Raw genomic sequence first — 19130 nt, forward strand, 5'->3', positions numbered from 1 at the left:
GGCCGGCAGAGCTGGAAATCAAACCGGTTCCTCCAAGATCAGAGTGCACCTGCTCTTCACACTCCTCGCCACTGCTGCTCCTTCCCGAGGAACCAGCCACATACAACACAGGACCTCCCCGCCACACAGTCCCAGTAGTAAAGAGGCGGGACTCCTCCTAACAGCTTGCTGCTTTGAGCCTGCCTTTGGGAAATCTGATGACATGGGGGGAGGGCATGACCACCAAATGGCCCACTGAAGGAAGGCCCGGCCACCAACCACAAAATGGCTGCCACAGAAGCGCAGAGCCACCCTGCAGAGAGGAAGCCCAAGTGCAGAAGAGGCAGAAGAGGGGCAATTAAAGAATCCGCTTGGGGGAAAGGGAGGGGAGAGAAAACAAGAAGCAAACACCAAGGGGCAGCTGCCCCTGGAACAAGATGTTGTCACTCAACTTGCAGAAGACCTCTGCCTGGCCTCCCACCAGAGAAGAGTGTTGCGGGGCACCATGTTGGAGACGCTTGCTGGCATGGGAGGCCAGCACCCAGAGCCCCGGACCCTCGGTCCCCACCTTCCCTGGAACGCAGATGGACAAGGGTACGAGGCAGCTGGCGTGGCGCCTCGCTTACCACTGAAATTGCACGCGTCTCTTGCGCCATGGCCCCCCAAGTGGACCCGGGATGTGAGGTGGCGTTGGATCACGAGCCCCCCCCTCCCGGAGATGCCAAGAGAGCGCAGGAGAAGTCCAGCCTCTCCTTGATGTTGGTGGAATGGCCCGTGCACGCTGCAGGATCTCGTCCCACATCTGCTCTGTTGGGAGGAAACAAAGGTCCGCGGAGGGACCCCCCCCTGCCCATTGCGGGCGCCACGACCTCCCTCCAGCCACGCCCTCGGACGCCCACGCTCACCCGCCATGCTCATGGGGCGGTGGGGGAAGGTGGAGAGCTGGATAGGAGGGAGAGTCAACCTGAGGGGCAGGCGGGCTGGACCCCCGGCCCAGAGCCCACCCACGTAATGCAGGCGATTAAGCCAAAGGCGAGGTCACAGCCGCCCATTACAGCTGGCCGGCTCAACCAGAATGGTGCTGGGGGGGCAGGAGAGGAAGATGTCACCCCGGTTCACAGCCAGCGCGGTTGGCCCCCCTGGCCCTCACCTCTGCCCCCCCCAAGCCCCTCTTGGGAAAAGCAGCCATCTGCCTGCCAGAGTCTGGTCTGGGACAGAAGATCCCCCCCCCCCCCGCACACACACACCTGTTTTGATCAATCAGGATGCTGGGGCCCGGGACGCAGTGGCCCCAGGAGAGATCCTCCAGCAGGTAGATGCAGGTGTCCTGGTAGCCCCCCTCAAAATAGCAGCGAGTCACCTGTGAAGCAGAGGCAGACAACGGACAGGTTTCACAGGACCATCGTGTTGGGAAGGGCCACAGAGGCCATCTAGTCCCGCCCCCTGCCCAACGCAGGTTCAGCCGAGATCCCAGCAAGTGGTTGAAACGTGGGATTCTCTGCCTGGGAAGAATGTAACGACGGCCACACAGAGAGGCGGCTTTTGAAGGGGATCGGAGAGGCCTGCCTGCGGCGCCTCAAAGGACCTCTGAACCCCGTGCCTGGAGGCACCTCAAGGGAAGGCCTCGGCCTCGGTACCCTCTGGACAAGCAAGCAGGAAGCAGAGAAGAAGAAGAAGAAGAAGAGAAGTTTGGATTTATATCCCCCCTTTCTCTCCTGCAGGAGACTCAAAGGGGCTGACAATCTCCTTGCCCTTCCCCCTCACAACAAACACCCTGTGAGGTGCGTGGGGCTGAGAGAGCTCCGAGAAGCTGTGACTAGCCCAAGGTCACCCAGCTGGCATGTGTGGGAGTGTACAGGCTAATCTGAATTCCCCAGATAAGCCTTCACAGCTCAGGCAGCAGAGCGGGGAATCAAACCCGGTTCCTCCAGATTAGATACACGAGCTCTTAACCTTTTGCGCCACTGCAATTCTCACAGCAGTGGGGAGTGAGCCGTGGGGCCCCACAGGGATCGGTGCTACACATGATGCTGCTTCACCTGTTCACAAACGGCTGAGATGTGGGGAGAGCAGAGGAGCAGCCCAGCTGGCAAAAACGGCAGCTCAACCCTAGAAGAGGCCGCCGGCCAGAAACAGACGGGGCCTATTTTGGAACAGCTCCGCTGGCTGCTAGCCTGTTTCCCGGTTCCATCCAAGGTGCCGGTGAGGACTTCTAAAGCCCTTCATGACCAGCGTCACCTTCCACGTTCCCCTTGGCAACAGCTATGGTCGTCGGGCAGCCATCTGCCAGCTATCCCTCCCACCGCTTAGGGTGGCCCATCTGGCATCGACTGTGGCCCGGGCCTTTTCCACCAGGGCTCCACTAAGGAAGGGGGGGGTGTCCCTGTCTTGAAGACCTTCAGGAGGCGATGAAAGGCCTGCCAGGGCTTGGGGGGGGGGGGTTTGAATGGCAGGTGTCTTCTAAGGTGGGAGGGGGGGAGGAAAGTTCTGAGGCTGGTTATTATACTTTTGGTTTTAGCTGCGGGTGGTTTCCATGATTGCTGTAGGTGCCTTGAACTAGAAAGACAGGCCAGATATACATATTTTAAAATAATAAACAGACTCGCTTTTCCCGCTATCTAGTTCAGAATCCTACAACTTGTTAAAACAAAAATTGTTGGAAAGCGAATGGATTAATTTAATTAGGGCTGCTATGAAAACTTGTTCACCCTTACAACTTTCAATACCCCTATATCAAAACCGGATGGCTCCCTATTTGTATTTTTTGACTAATCCTATGCAGAGAGGAGCCCTCACACTTGCTCACTTCAATGTTTTCCCCTCCGCTTTAGTGCGTGTTAGATTTAACAACTTGGAAACGAGCTAACTGGTATGCTCTTGTGGTGAACCACAAATTGAAACATTGGCACATCAACTGCTTTGCTGCCCTAGATCTGCTAATATCAGATCAAAATATTCCAATATTCTTTCTAGGATACCTAGTGAAATGGGAGAATCAGGCAGACTTCCTTTCCTTCTGGACAATTCTGACAATGAAACTTGTGAATGGGTAGCACGATTTTTACTGGAGGTGATGCACAATCAATAATTTATATTCTATCTTAAACCTTTGTATTTGTGTATCTTTTATCTCAGGTTTTTTATTGTGTTATGATTATTGTTATGCCAAATAAAGGCTTATTATTATTATAAATAATAAACAATTTTTTAGTAACTAGAATTCCCTCTCAGTGGAAGATACTATCAGAGGCAGCATTAAAATGGGGCTATCCAAATTCATGGAGGAGAGAACCATCCGAGGCGACCGACCAGCCGCAGTGAATAAAGGGACTCTCCATATTCAAGGACGCCAGCACCGTCGCCAGGGGTGCGCTTCTTGGCACAATCCTCCTCGGCAACTGCTCTGGCTAATGCATGAAGCCAGTTGCTAGCCTAAATGGACAGTCGGCCTGATCCCACAGAGCTCTTCATAAGCTCCTCTGTCTGACTTTGGAGGTTCACCTTTGGCCCAGGGAGCGGGAGGGGATGAAACATGCCCTGTGGAAGCCCCCCTCCCCCTGAGCAAAAGGGACACACAACCAGCTGAAGCAGAAGCCCCGGGTGAGAGAAGGGGGGCAAGAAAGAGACGAAGCCTTCACCTTCTCGACCCGGGCGGCTGCCTTGCTGGCGGGCACCGGCTCCTCCTGACCCAGCCCGCTGGTGGCGGTGCCCCTCACCCGGATGTCATCCACCAGGACGGCCCGGCTGGGGATGGTGAAGCCAAACTCCTGCAAGTATCTGAGAAGCCACATGCAGAGACCAGTTACTGCCGCACGCTGGCCACGTCCCGGTTAGCCCCCGCACGCGGTGGGGGAAGGGAGGCCTCACCTGGTAGCGAAGGAAGCCCTGAAGTCACCGGAGTGGCAGGAGGCGGGAGTGGCCGGGTGGCCCTTCGCCGAGCACATGAGAGCGCAGTCCGTCCGCTCGTAGCGCATGTGGAGAAAGGCCTCCGTGCTGATCTGGGCTCTGCTGGGCAGGCAGGAGGGAGAAGAAGAAGAAGAAGAGTTGGATTTATATCCCCCCTTTTTCTCCTGCAGGAGACTCAAAGGGGCTGACAATCTCCTTGCCCTTCCCCCCTCACAACAAACACCCTGTGAAGTAGGTGGGGCTGAGAGAGCTCTGAGAAGCTGTGACTAGCCCAAGGTCACCCAGCTGGCGTGTGTGGGAGTACAAGGGCTAATCTGAATTCCCCAGATAAGCCTCCGCAACTCAAGCGGCAGAGCAGGGAATCAAACCCGGTTCCTCCTGATCAGAATGCACCTGCTCTTAGCTAGAAGGTGGGGGGCTTCGAGCCAGACTCTTCCCTCATCGCCCAGAGTGCCACAGCACGAGCAGGCAAGGGGCCCAGCACCCAGACACCGCTGAGCCCCCTGCCCTCTGCCTCCAAGCACACACACACACAACCCCCGTGGCTACGGTGGCCTTGGCCAACCCCCACTTTCCCAGCCCCCTTACAGGTGGGCCCCTACCTGCGGAAGCCCTGGGCCACCAGAGCCTGGACACACTCCTCTTCCAGGGCTGCCACCCGCTCGTCCAGCCGGGCAAAGGCCTCGGGGGCATAGACCAGCGCACACGGCTCCTGGGCCTCGTGCACCACATTGGCCAGAGCCAGCCCGTAGGCCGACAGGATCCCGCTGTACCTGCACACAGAAGGGGGAGAGGAGGGGCCAGCTGCACTTTGCCTTCCGGACCTCTGCCTCAACCGTCCCCTTTAGGGCCCCTTGGAAGGAAAAGGAGCCGCAGCAATTCTGGGCATGACCCACGGAAGGGCTGAGAGATGTCCCCCTCCCCATCCACAACATTCCTGCAGTTCCCCCCTCCCCCGCCACACACGCACGCACGCACGCACGCAGCCCCCTCCTGCTCTCCCCTCCTGGGTCATGCTCAATGCACGGAGGACTCTGGTTGGGGTTTTGCAGGGGAGGCGGCCTCCGCTTGGAGGGCACAAGGAACGGTCCCCTGAAGCGGCTCACCCGAAAGGACAGCCCAGCAGAATTGCAACTCAGGCCTGCATGGGTTGGGAGTGCAGGAACGTCGGCTGGAAAGCACTCTGCACACTCCCAGAGGCTCATGTTTTCCAGCACCCAGCAATGAATGAACGAAAGTTGGCATCTCAAATCAATTCTCAGGCAAGGGGTCATCCAGCCTGTTTGGAGTGCCACCCTCAGTCAGGAAGAAAGTTGTAGCCGGGGGGGGGGTTGGAAAAGCGTGGGCCCTGAGAATTCAAGCTTCAACCCCCCCTTCCCTCGCATACTTGTGGATAAACACTCTTCTCATGCCCAAGATCCGAGCGACGGCACAGGCGTGCTGTCCCCCAGCACCACCAAAGCAGGCAAGCACATGACGCGCCGTATCGTGGCCCCGTGCCTGCCAAAACAAGGGGAGGCGAACTGTCAGGGGCAGAACCAGGTGGGGCAGTTCCTGGGCCTGGGAGGGAGGGGCTTCTGGTCCAGGTGCCTTGATGCCACGCCCAGCCACGCCCAGCCCTGCATCGTTCTCCCATGCAGAATGCCCAGATGCTGATCTTTTAAGAAGGGGAGGGAGGAGAGAGGTTTACATAAGAACATAAGAACTAGCCTGCTGGATCAGACCAGAGTCCATCTAGTCCAGCTCTCTGCTACTCGCAGTGGCCCACCAGGTGCCTTTGGGAGCTCACCTGCAGGAGGTGAAAGCAAGGGCCTTCTGCTGCTGCTGCTGCTGCTCCTGAGCACCTGGTCTGCTAAGGCATTTGCAATCTGAGATCAAGATTGGTAGCCATAGATCGACTTCTCCTCCATCAATCTGCCCAAGCCCCTTTTAAAGCTATCCAGGTGAGTGGCCATCACCACCTCCTGCGGCAGCATATTCCAAACACCAATCACACGTTGCGTGAAGAAGTGTTTCCTTTTATTAGTCCTAATTCTTCCCCCCAGCATTTTCAATGGATGCCCCCTGGTTCTAGTATTGTGAGAAAGAGAGAACAATTTCTCTCTGTCAACATTTTCTACCCCATGCATAATGTTTGGGGTTTGCTAGTTTACTTGGGGTTTTAACGGGGGCGGGGGCCCCGCAGGGAACTATTATTGCAATTTGCCTTGAACCACGAGGAAAGGTGGCATATAAATGTGTTAATGATAATCCATGAAGAAAGCAGGGCCTGGAACTCAAAGGAAATGCCAGCTCGGCCCGTTTCTCATCCAGGCCGCCATCCTCCTGGGACTGAGCAGTCACACCTGCCTGAGTCTACAAACGGCTGTGGACTCAGAAGGGCGTGACTCTGCTTGCGGGCGGCAGAGCGGCGTCCTCCTTCCGGCTGCAGAGCGAACAACAGCAATTAAAATAATGGGGACGGCTTGATTGCTGCTCCTCATTCTAAGCGTCTCTCACGTGCTGCTTGAGAACCGTGAGTTGGAAATACCAGTGGGATTAGAAGCAGGAGAAAATCCCTGACTTTTGTGGGAAGGCTGAGAACTCATTTCGTGGACAGCGGCGGTCCCAGCTCCAAGCCTCCCTCCTCTGCCCGCCTCCAACTTTTCGGTTTGTAAGAAGAATATAACAGCCACCCCACGGGACCCGCCCCACTGAACGGGCTGCAGAGATTTCCTGGCCTCAGGCTGAAGCAGAGCTGTCCAAAGGGGTCATCAACGGACCCTCCCTCACTTCCAATCACCCGCTCAGACTGGCAGGGCTGGGCCAGCATCACAGGCAGAGAACACCCCCCACCACCACCTGTTCCCTAAGAGTCTTAAGCGGTTGATGCCTGGCTCTGAGCTTGCTGCGCCCCCAGCGTCCTGGGCGCACGCTCCACCACTAAGCCACAGCCTCGGGTGGCCATGGCGGGGAGGAGGGCTGCGAGGAGGCTGCCCCTTCTGCAGGATCCTCCTTCGGTGCTCCAGCACGCTGGAAACAAGAGCCGGGGAAAGCCTCACCTGCGTCAAGGCGCGGATCGGCCGGCACATGGCTTCGTTGGCCACCCGGATGAAGCCCAGGGCCACTTCCTCCACACTGAGGGCTGACCAGGGCCCCAGGAAGGCATTGATGTCGGCAGTGAGCTTCCGAAAGGCCTGCAGGGGGGCGTCCTGCGAGAGCGGCTGGTCCTCGTGGGGCCCAAAGATGCACGGGAAATACTCGGGCAGAAGACGGCCGAGGCACAGGTTGGCATCCGTCACAGTCAGGGGCCCTCCTGAAAACAACAAGGGGGGGGGGGTGAGAGAAAAATTTTAGGTACCCCCCTTGCCAGTCCCTGTCTGCACAGGCCACAGATACCCAGGTCACCTCACCTTTCCTGTAGCAAGAGGGTCCCGGATGAGCCCCCGCTGACTCGGGGCCAACCACAAAGAGCCCAGATCTGCAGAGGGGAAAGACAGCTGGAACCAGCTGCCCCGGCGGCAGGGACAGGAGATCCCAAGGGACACGCTCCTGCCTCACAGAGGGCACAGGAGGAAAAGCGCCTTCCCAGAGGCCCTCACTGCTGGGTCATCGTTTCTACAGGACTTGGGAGGATGCGGCATTTTGGATAGATCCTGGGAACCTGCGTCAGGCCTGGGCTTCACCAGCTGTCTGCCCAGGAGCCTCTGGGGGCCCACGAGACTCTCAGGGCTGAGGATTCGGGGAGGGGGGAGAGTCAGAGGCCTCACACAGGCTGGCAAGAAGGGCCAACGGTCAGGCGTGGTGCAGGGCAGAACAGAGCCAGGCAAAGCCATAGCGGGGGTGGTGGGGTGGGGTAGAGAAGCCAGGCCCACCTGAAGAAGAGCTGCGAGCCGCCCCCAGCAGCCACCGTGTTGATGTCCAGCTGTGGGGCCTGGATGCTGATGCCAGCAGTTGTGGCCTCAAAGACGTGCTCGTACTCCCCTGCGTAGCGGCTCACGTCCGTGGAGGTCCCTGCAGGAGAGAGCGGGTCAGCTGCATTGCAGGTCGGGGGGGGAGGGCACTGTCCCTTGTCGCTTGAGGCCACCAGAACCCTTGCATGGGGGAGGGGGGGAGAAGACGCTTCAACTCCACCCCGCTGCCCTGCCAGGTGAGAAAGCCTCCTCCAGGCCGGCTCATCCCCTTGCCCCGCCCCGCCCCGACTCACCACCCATATCGAAGCCAATGACAGGCAGCCCACCCTCCTGGCGGTAGGTGGTGACCGCGTAGCCCACGACTCCACCGGCAGGGCCTGACACGATGGCGCGAGAACCGCTGAAGGCGTCCATGGGCGTGAGGCCGCCGTCAGAGCGCATGAACAAGACTGGCACACCCTGAAAGAAGGGAGCATGGGAGCGGGCTGGGCCAGAGCCAACAGGCCCCCCAGTCAGAGGTGAGATCCAGCAGGTTCTCACCAGTTCCCGAGAGTGGGTTACTAATTATTTGTGTGTGCCGAGAGGGGGTTGCTAATTGGGTCCGCTTTTCCACCTCCACGCCCTCGCCTCCCCGAGACTTTGGACGTGAAAGTTCCATATGGCAATTGCGACTAACAATGTAACTCCCTGAACTGGGTTAATCCCTTCCAGGCACTGCAATTCATGGATTCTCAGCCTTTCTTACCTTTTATCTCACCAGTCTCTATCAAAGAACCTGTGTGTTTCACCATTGCTGTGTTCAGATTTGTGATTTGGGGCATTTTCTATAATGTGATGATGATTTAGAAATGACTTGGTGCAAAAAAAATGTGATGGGGTGGCTGCCCATTGGGGGGGGGATCCAACTCAGGTTTTGCCCAGGGCTCAGGTTTGCCTAGATACGCCTCTGCCCCCTTTGCTGAAGGGGGGCTGGCGAGGGAACCTGTTACTAAAATTTTTGGATCCCACCACTGCCCCCAACCCCTGCCCCAGTGACCAACTGAGAGGTCAGACGCCTCCCCTCCGGCCAGACCCTCCAGCCATGTGCTCGGCTGAAGTCAGGAAACTCTCAAGGAGACCCTGCCAGAGATGGGGCCAGGCCAACCCACCCCAGAATGAACTTGCCCAAAGGGTGGGTGGTCTGCAGGCCTCTGAAACGCCCCCCACTGCCCTGAACAATGGCTTGCTCTGGGAAATAAGCCTCAATCATTGGCCCCAAACAGGCCGGCCGTTTTCCGTTCCTGCTCTCCTTGACAGTCCATTGGAGGCCGTGGTCTCGCTCAGGTCAGGTGTTGGCATCCCAGGTGGAAAAACGAAGGCAGGTTTAGGGGAAGCACAGCGTTGCTGCGTGTGTTTCTCTCGCACACACACACACACACCCCGTTCTCCCATAGCCCCTTTGCAGAAACAAGGACAGCTTGATTCAAGATCTGGGAGACCCACAAGGTTTTCGGAGTGTGGGTTTTTAAGAGCCAAAAGTCCTTTTATCTGACCACAGGGAGAAAAGAGGGGGGTGCAGGTGGGAGCGGGGAAGAGCAGGGCTCTGCAACCAGGCCTCCACCAGCAGCATTTTGGGGGCCCCGGCACAAACAGTTTGTCTGATGAACGAACCCAGCCAGCAGGTTCACCGACTCAGCAGGGTGAAGCTGGTTAGTCTTGCAGCCGCCAGCCACCACCTCTCAAACCAGCCTACTTTACAGGGATGTTGTGGGGGCACAAAAGTGGGAACCGCAAACACCAGCCTGAGTTCCTGGCAGGGAGGAGGAATCAAAAAAGCGACACAAAGACCAGTCTCTTCCTAGTCCATTTGCGTGTTTTCAGGCAAGTCACCCCCCACCCCACCCCCCTCCCCAGCAGGAACACCATCCATCATTCAGCTGTCTTGGGCTGGGGGCCTGCAGCTCCCACACAAGGTTCCAGGGACCGGGGGGGGGGGGGGGGAGTTTGCGGGGCCGGGGAGGAGCCAGAGGTGGGATCCAGCAGGTTCTCACAGGTTCCCAAGAGTAGGTTGCTAATTATTTGTGTGTGCCGAGAGAGGGTTACTAATTGGTGGTTTTGCCACGTGATTTTTGCCTTAGTTCCACCCCTCCTCTCAGCAGTAGCACGCAGAACTGGAAGCAGTCTAGCAGGAGGTGCACCGGCGTGCGTGGCAGCCTGCGCCTGCGTGCATTCGTTTCCCGCCCAAGGACCAGCTTAGTAGCTGCGTCCTTGCCACAGCCCCGCCCAGCAATGCCCCGCCCCCGGAATGCCCAGCCACGCCCCCGCCGTGCCCCGCCCAGCCCCATTGGTGCTATGCCACAGTTTGAATCCCACCCCCATGGGAACCTGTTACTAACATTTTTGGATCCCACCACTGGGAGGAGCCCAGGTCAAATCTGGCCCCCCCTCCTCCAGCATCGCTCAAGAGAATCCAAAAATGGCAGAGCACAGGGGCAAAGACTTGTATGGCCAAAATGCCCTGCAGGTGGGGGAGTACATGACCCCCCCCCCAGCTGGTCCATGCAGCCACCCTCCTACCTGGGAGCCCACCAGAGGCATACAGGGGGGAAATGGCGCCCGGAGACTACTCCTCCTCTGAGCGGCCTCCCTGCATGCTCAAGGGTGGGGGTTCTGGCATGGTGCCCCCCCCCCCCCCCACGGGCTCCCCAGAGCCTGAAAATCAGCTATAATACAAATGATCTTCGGCTTCAGGCAACCGCCTCCAGCAGCGCAAAAATTGTTTTAAATTTAGATGTTATGTTTTAATGTTCCTGTTTATTATATTTATTGTGTATGTTTTTATTGTTAGCCGCCTTGAGTCGCTAGAGAGACAGCAGGAGATAAATACAAGCAATAAAGAAACAAAATGCAGAGGGCGCTCCTTCCTCAGGGGCCCGGTGAGCAACGGAGACAGGCCAGCCGGAGGCTCTGGAGAGGGCAAGGCCAACAACGGGACAGCCCAGACCCTCCTGGGCCACCCCGAGCAAGAACCCCGAGCCCCTCACTCCCAGCTAACCCTAACTCTACCAATTACTTTAGCTGTACAACAGTCCTGTAATGTAGGTCACACATTCAGAGGCAACACGGAGACAGCCTCAGAACCAAAGAGGCCAATGTTTCCTGTTCTGGCCTGGTCAATTCCAGGAAAGACACCCCCCAGGGAGAGCCCCCCCCCCCCCGTTCTCACCTGGAGTTGGGAAGCAAAGCCAGCCCGAAACCCTTCCAGATAGCGGCTGATGCAAGGGGTGAGGTAGGCGTCCGCACACGCGGTGTAGCCACGGGGCACGGCCCGCACCATCGGCATCACCTCTGAGGAAAGCGACACTTGCCGGAAGCCCAGATCACGGGCCAAGGCCCCCACCTGCTGCTCATGGTTGGGCCACCTGTCAGGAACAGCCGATCAAGCTCTGTGCAGGGACCACAGGTGGCCAGGCACGGTAGAGATGGGGGCCAGCCCTTCCCTGGAGCCCTTCTGAACCGGGGCTGCATCGGCCCTGAAGGGAACCATCACGCACACCTTCTCCACGGACCCTCCATGCCTGGCCTGCTCCTGGCAGAACTAAGAGGGAGGTGGAGCAGGAGGGCAGCACCCCCCAACATCTGGCCCCTGCTTCCAAAACCCCATGCCCAGGGACTGATGTTCATCAAGCGCCCAAAGCTCGTCATATGTCACTTTTGGTTGCAAGTGCTGTTGTGTTCCCTGCCAAAACGCAAAGGCCACAACTGGGGGGAGGAGGGACCTGGGGGTGTGGAGACCGCAGGGCAGCCTCAAGCGCCAGGGCCTTGGTGTGGGCCCTCCAGGAGAGCTCATTCCCCAGCCCCCCTCTGGGTCACAAGAGGCGCGGACGCTGGCCCTCGGGGGCACCCAAAGCAGGCCTGTGCCCCTCCGAGAACAACACTGAGGCCACCTGGTGGGTCCCTGTTAGATGCTAGACATGCGCTAACTAATCAAATTGATATATTTCAGCGGTGGCGAACCTTTGGCACTCCAGATATTATGGACTACAATTCCCATCAGCCCCTGCCAGCATGGCCAATTGTAGTCCATAACATCTAGAGTGCCAAAGGTTCGCCACCATGGATATATTTGTTTAGTTTCTTGCCAGCTATCTGGAGAGCACCCAAGGAGGGAGACGGCACAGCTGGGACGGAGAGGGGGGGCTGCCAAAAACAGAGCCCAAGTGGCTTGGAACGCTGCTCGGTTAGGAAGAGCTCCTCCCCGCCCGCAGCCACGCCCTGCAGCTATTGCATAGTTGGATCCAACTCCAAAAACCCGCCCATTTCGCTTGCCCTCCAAGTCCGGCCAGTCCCCCGCTTGCTTCTGCTGTGAGAGACATCGGCCTCCCCGGAGGTTTTGCGGCAGAGCCTCCCTCTGCAGGATTCCTGACGTGCCTCTCCCCAGACCCGTCCCCGGGACAAACGCTCCGCAAGATCAACACGGGGCCTGCCAGCGAGTGAGTTGGCAGCTGCCCAATGGGAATTTCCCCCAGGCGCCTTCCTGCTGGATTTGCTCCCCAGCCTCCTTTATCCACCTCTCATCTGAATTCTTTCTCGCAATTCTTGCATAACCAAGAGCGGATAGAGCTTCCCTCACATGGCTGGAAAGGAGTTGGCGGGGAGAGAAGCCGACCCAAGTGAATCTGGGACTTCAGCACAGACGTTGCCGTCTCTCGAGGGGTGGCTGGAATGGCGCCGGCTGGGGTGATTTTGGATTCTGCCAAACCCCCACCCCCCCCCCCACCCCGCATGCACGCTCACGTACTTTGGGAACAACCCTGCCCGGTTGCCTCCCTCCCTGAGATGAGCCCTCTGCTCCAGGATGCTGCTTCTGCCACAAAAATAATCACACCAATGCGTGCTTATACTCACAGAATGAGTAATATTTCAACCAATAATAAACTGAAATACAATTCTTTGTTCTCTTGGCAACGACTCAAAATATTCATTTTCATTTTAACCTTTAATGGCATATAGACTCAAAATATTATTAACATGGCTCAACCAGTAAGCATGTCGGCTGTTTGGCTATAAAACCTCTGGATTTGGTTTTTATTTCGATGATTCTTTTTCAAGCTGTTATAATTCATGTGGGTTTTTTTTCTTTCTCCTCTACGAGTAAAACTATTCTCTTAAAGTTAACACTGCCCAATTTTCACTCCAAAAGGCTCTTCCAAATATAGTCCTTTAACTGTAGACGTTGGCATCAAAATCCATTATGGGCCATATTAACTTTAAGAAAACAGGTCTAGCTGTTGAATCGTATTAATAATATTTTGAGTTGTTACCAAGAGAGCAACGATAGAATTGTATTCCAATTTATTATTGGTTGAAATATTACTCATTTTGTGAGTATAAGCACGCACTGGTGTAATTACTTTGGTCTTTACCTGTTGTACACCAGCCTTGGTTACTATAGTAGCTTCTACCACAAAGACAGCCCCCTCCCCCCTCCCCCGCCAAGTTTGCAATGCAAGAACAGGCCCCACTTTGCTCCTCCCGTGCAGGTACCACTTCTTGGCATTCCCTTATGCCCGGCTTGTGTCTGAAATGATGGTGCCACCTCTGGGCCCCGTTCCCAGCTTCTAAAAGGCTTTGCTCAGGCAGAATCCGCCAGAGGTGCTGATCAGGCAGCACTGCAAAGGTGCAGAGCCGTCCACGGGCCCAGGGAGCCCCTGCCCTCCCCCACTCCTCTCCCTGGGGACGGTGAGCCCCCTGCCCCCCTGCCAGTTGGAGCCACGTCTCCCACATCACTGCATATCATCAGTGCATGGAACTCCGCGCCACATAGGAGTGTAAAAGCGATCTCACGCGGCCAGACTACTACGGGATCCCTTTGCAAACAGTCTCGATGGCAGCCCCGCCCCTTTAGGGCATCCAGGGAATCCACAGAGTGCGGCTGCACCACCAAGTGAAGTTACGCCTGTCACACCTGGGCAGAGAAGCAGAACAGGACGCGTCCTCATCTGGGGCTGGACCTCCCTCGACACGCACAAGCTCCTCCCAGGAGCCAGAAGCCGCCCCCCGTCATAATTCAGCGGCCCTGACCCCACCATTACCCCTCCTCAAACTAGGCAGGGTGTAGCAGCCTAGCCCACTCCACACCCTGCCTGCAGCCCGAGTCACACAGGTCTAGGTTGCAGCCAGGCTAGATTACTGCAACACACGCCACGTGAGACAGCCCTTGAAGGCAGTTTGAAAAATCAGTGGGGGCAAAATGTGGCTGCCTTTGCCCTCGCTGCGATACGCTGGTAGCAGCAACCGCCCCAGGGCACCCCCCCCCCACATGCACTGACTGCCCACTTGCTTCCCTGGGGGCTCAATCATGCACGTAGGTAAGGGGGGGTTCTCGGGTTTGAACCCCCCCCATTCATGTCCGAAGCTCCGCCCACCCGTTTGAAAGCGCTTTAAAAAGCACTTATTTTAGTGCTTTTTTAGGTTTTGTTTCCGGCAGGGGGTGCATTTAATGGGCTAAAGGCACCAAACTTTCAGGGATTGTTTGGGGGACTCTCCTGATGATACTGCCCAGGTTTAGTGAGGTTTGGTTCAGGGGTTCAAATTTATGGGACTCTCAAGCAAGTGCCCCATCCTCCATTGTTTCCAACCGGAGCTAATAGGAAGATGGGGGGGCTACACCTTCGAGGGTCCATAACCCTACCCTTGGGCCAAACTTCACAAACCTGGATGTATTATCAGGAGAGTCCTCTTATTGATAATTAATTAGGTTTTAGGAAAGCTATTCAGGGGTCCAAAGCTATGGATTCCCAAAGGGAGTGCCCCATCCTCCATTGTTTTCAATGGGAGCTAATATGGAAGATGGGGGGTTTTCACACCTTTATGGTCCATAACTTTCGACCCCTTGAACCAAACTTCACTAAACCTAGGTGGTATCATTAGGGAGAGACTCCTAAATATTATCCTGTTTTGGTGCCTCTGAAGCTTAACAATTGCACCCTGACAGCAGAGCAATTCCCTGAATTTTTCCAGATTCTCGATTTAAATCCACCCTCTTAGGCATGGATTTAAAGTGGAGAACTTGGAGGTCCCTAGTTAAGAAGAAGAGTTTGATTTATCCCCTTTTCTCTCCTGTAGGAGACTCAAAGGGCTTCTTTACAATCTCCTTGCTCCTTGCTCCTCTCTGGCCAAAACACACCCCGTGAGGTACTGAGGGAGTCTGAGAATCCAGCTGTGACTGGCCCAAGGTCACTCCAGCTGGCATGTGTGGAAGTGCACATAGGCTAATCTGAAATTCCCAGATAAGTCTTCACAGCCCGGGCGGCAGAACTCAGGGAAACCCGGTTCCTCCAGATTAGAATGCACCTGCTCTAAAACCACTACGCCACATTGAAATGATGCCGTTTCAGGGTGGGGATGAAATCCACCCTTAAACAGCATCACTTTTCATCGTTAGCTTAATCCAGGGGTCTCAGATTCTCCCTTTAAGGTGGATTTCCAAAAGGAGAATTTGGGCCCCCATTTAAATTCTACTGAAAGTGATGCTATTTGGGTGTGGATTCCAGCATCACAGCAGCTGCCCGGGGAGGGGGGGGCACAAAACCTGTGATTCTTTGCACCAGGCTCCATTTTCCCTCTATGCCTCTGCCCAGAGGGAGGGCAGGGGGGCAGGGCAGGAGTCTGCCATCCTCCCACTCCTCGAGAGCTGCTTTGCCACTAGGCCAGGGCGGCTTGGGGAGGCTGGCTGGCTTAGGGGCGGTGGGTGTGTCTCCCAATCCCCCCCATACAAAAAAATCTTAAGTACCTCCACGCCCCGGGCTCAATCCAAGATGATGGTTTCAGCCTTTAAAGCACCAGTCCTCACAAAACTTGCTTCCTTCCGATTTCAGGTTTTCCCACTAACCTGGGAGTTCCCTCTGAGTTCCCTCACTTGCCCTCGGCCCCACTGAGCTGCGCACTTCTTCTTCCTGGAACTCTGCTCTACAAGCTCCAGGCGCAGTGGGTGGTGAATAACCTTTGCACTCCAGATTATGGACTACTTATTCCTGCATCAGCCCCTGCCAGCATGGGCTACATCTGGCTATTGCTGGGCTCCAGAGCATAGACTAGCCCATAGTTGTATTTCAGCCTATTGAGAATCATGATAGGGATTTTAGGGTAGAAACACACAGAATCCAGGAGCGATTACTTTTGATTGGCTGGCCATCGCCAAAAAGCTGACATCCCTCCTGATGAAGGACGACGCGCTCATCCACTTCCACGACCGCTTCGTACAGGACCTCCGGCACGGACACGGCCTACACCACAGGGGCAGAGAGAAGGTTTATGGCTACCAATCTTGATCCTCTTTGATCTGAGATTGCAAATGCCTTAGCAGACCAGGTGCTCAGGAGCACCAGCAGCAGCAGCAGAAGGCCCTTGCTTTCACCTCCTGCAGGTGAGCTCCCAAAGGCCTCTGGTGGGCCACTGCGAGTAGCAGAGAGCTGGACTAGATGGACTCTGGTCTGATCCAGCAGGCTAGTTCTTATGTTCTTATGGTCCAGGGGAAGACACGCAGGACGAAGTCAACCGTCAGTCAATGCTGGACAGCCGGGGGGTGGGTGGGTGGAGTTAACCTTCCTCAGGCCACAGTACAGATATGCAAGGAACGCTGCAGACATCCAGAGCACCAGCTCTTGTGAGCAGGCTCTTGAAGTTATGCACACGGACGGAACATCCCTTTCCTGCTCACAGTTCAACACTAAATGAACAAAGGCCTGGCCATTCTCCTATGGCTGGGTGGAATACAGCCAGGCAGTGAAAGGGTGTTAGGAGAAAATATCCACCCCACCTGTCCCAAGGATGCTGCCCAGACCTTAGAGGTGAGCCCCAGGCCTGCAAACAATGAGAATTGCAAACAGCTGCTTTCACAGGGGGGAGGGGCTGCTGATTCCCTTGTGTGCACATGGGTGGGGGGAGGGGGCACTTTGGCAGGTGTGGGAGTTTCCACAGGATCCAGTCGTGGAACCTCACTCCACGGCCATCGTAAAGAGTGATGCCGGCAGCCGAGGCGCTAACAGAGGGGTCGGCCACTAAACAGAGGGGGACACGTCACCCACCCCAACAGAGCCAGGTCCCCTGACTGACCCGACCACGGGGGTAGAGCAGCTCCCAATACAGCCCCCACCCAGCACCCTCCTTCAAGTGCTGGGTCCCAGGAGAACTTCCTGCTCCCCTGCTGACCATCCTCACTTCAAAGGCGTTAAGCAAGTCCTTGGAGTGTTGTCAAAGGCCTTCTCGGCCGGATTCAACTGGTTGTTGTGGGCTTTCCAGGCTGCGTGATCGTGGTCTGGTAGCTCTCGCTCCTAATGCTTCACCTGCACCTGTGGCTGGCATCTTCAGAGGTGTATCATAGAGAGAGGTGTCCTATAGTAACAGTAAGCAGGTAACAGACTTCTCTCTGTGATAGACCTCTGAAGGTGCCGGCCACAAATGAGGGCGAAACGTTAGGAGCAAGAGCTACCAGACCACGGCCACACAGCCCCCCGGAAAACCCACCACAACCAAATCCTTGGAGGATGGATTTATCAGCCGGGCCTGAGCAGAACTTCCAGCTCCAGCAGCGGCAGACCCCTGAGGCCCCGGGGGGAGAGGCCAAGAGGCTTTCTGCCCATGGCTGGCTGCCGCTGAGCTCCCTGGACTCTGCCCCGATCCAGCCAGGCAGTTACTTATTCCCTGCTGCTGGGGCCAGCTCAGAGGCTCCCTCGCAGCGCCCCCCCCCCCTCAGCCTGCTGCCCCTCAAGGGAGCCAGAGCTCTTAAGGACAACTGGGGCGGCTGAGAACCCCCTGCCCCACGGGGGGAGGAGGGGAGACGGGGTCCAACGCAGCCTGGCCCTGCTGGAGAAGGCGGGAGATGCGCAGCAATCCCATTCAAAAAGGCAGCCCAGTAGGGTTGAGCGAGGGAGGGGCTGTGGAGCTCTCTCATTTGTTCCAGTGCATTGGAGTGCTGGGGAGGAGGGACACCTGTGCCCTGCGTGCCTCTCCAAATCGCTCCCCACCTCCACCATCCAATCCCCACAAGCTTAGCTTCAGGGGCCCCTCCGCCCCCCACCAGAAGGTAGGGGATGTTACAAACTGGAGAAAAAGCTGAGCAAAGTTCCCGGGGGAAGGGCCCTGCCCCAGAGAGAAGGGTGCTCGAGGGGACCCTGCGCAGAAGGAGGGGGCCGCTGCGCACTGACCAGGTCGAAGATCTTGGGCCGGGCCTGGGTGCCCACGTACAGCAGGTCCCGGAAGCCCTTGGTGATCAGCAAGGCCAGCCGCTCGCCCTTCCGCTCCAGCAGGGCGTTCGTGGCCACCGTGGTGCCCATGCGGATCCACTCGACGTGCGAGGTGTCCAGCGGCTGGTCTTTCGGGAACGGGGTGCCACACTCCTGCGGGAACAAAGAGCTAGGACTCACGTAAGAGCCACCACCACCGGTCCCCCCCCCCCCACGGTGGCTGTCCAGAAAACACCTGCTTGACCCCAGGAGTCCTGGGGGGGGGGGGACAGCAGCGGGACAGACAGCGCCCCCGCAAACACCCTTCAAGGGGCATGAGGCCAGTCTCGGACTCCTCCAGCCATGCTCCTGCCAAGAATTTGGCCCCAGGGAGCCAGCCAGCCCCCCCCCCCCAGCGCCCAGCGTTTAGCAAGGGAAGTGGGGGGGGCTCATCCAGCCATCACCCCCCCCTTTTCGCCACAAGCTCGTTGTCGACGGGGGTGTCGTGCGCAGCAGCAGGTGAGAGGCCGCCCCAGTGAGGGCCCTGCCACCCGCCTCCTCGAAGCCCACCGGGGGCCCTCCTCCTCATTCGCTTCGGGTGCCGCCGGGGCCATTCCCTCTTTTTTGTCCGCCTGCCTGCCCGGGGTCTTTGGGGGGAGGGTCTGGTTCCAGGAGGGGAGTCCTGGGCTTAGCTGCCTAACCACTACTCCGCACAGTCACAGCCTCCTCCGCCCCCCGGGGAAAGCCAGTGCCAGCTCGTCCCTCGCCGTGGCGGCGAAAGCCTGGGCGGGGGGCCGGGCGGGGGGGGGGTCTGCAGCTGCCCCGGCCGGTCTCTCCCACCTCCTGCAGGATGCGGCGGATGCCCTCGGTGGGCGCGTCGCGGTAGTTGGCGGGGTCCTCGGAGAGCAGCTTCAGCACGCGGACGCGCCCGCCGAGTGCCCGCGCGCCGATGACGTCGGTGAAGGTGCCGCCGCGGTCGATGGCGAACTGGAAGCGCGCCCCCGGGGCCGCCATCGCCGCCCGTCGCAGCCGCCCGCACCGCCACCCGCACCGGCTGCAGCGCGGAGAAGCCGAGCCGGGGACGCCGTCGAGGAGCCTCTGGCCACGCCCCCACTCCCTCCGGCCACGCCCCTTCTCCCCGACACGG

At 57.5% G+C, this 19130-nt stretch overlaps 1 protein-coding gene across 1 annotated transcript; it reads right to left on the bottom strand.

Annotated features, from left to right (window-relative positions):
• Positions 1–1008: 1008 nt before the first annotated feature.
• Positions 1009–19111, bottom strand: OPLAH (5-oxoprolinase, ATP-hydrolysing). Its single transcript, XM_048482677.1, has 17 exons — positions 18824–19111; positions 17966–18157; positions 15937–16045; positions 13621–13725; positions 13184–13429; positions 12087–12240; positions 10984–11197; positions 8072–8237; positions 7740–7878; positions 7278–7345; positions 6927–7180; positions 5273–5385; positions 4488–4658; positions 3847–3984; positions 3618–3756; positions 1227–1339; positions 1009–1060 (listed from the first exon to the last, which is right to left on the bottom strand). The coding sequence occupies exons 1-17, from the start codon at positions 18995–18997 to the stop codon at positions 1018–1020; spliced, it is 2538 nt and encodes an 845-aa protein (XP_048338634.1). The 5' UTR covers positions 18998–19111; the 3' UTR covers positions 1009–1017.
• Between the last annotated feature and the right edge of the window lie 19 nt (positions 19112–19130).

This window comes from Sphaerodactylus townsendi, unplaced genomic scaffold (assembly GCF_021028975.2).
Source record: "Sphaerodactylus townsendi isolate TG3544 unplaced genomic scaffold, MPM_Stown_v2.3 scaffold_19, whole genome shotgun sequence".
NCBI classification, from domain to species: domain Eukaryota; kingdom Metazoa; phylum Chordata; class Lepidosauria; order Squamata; family Sphaerodactylidae; genus Sphaerodactylus; species Sphaerodactylus townsendi.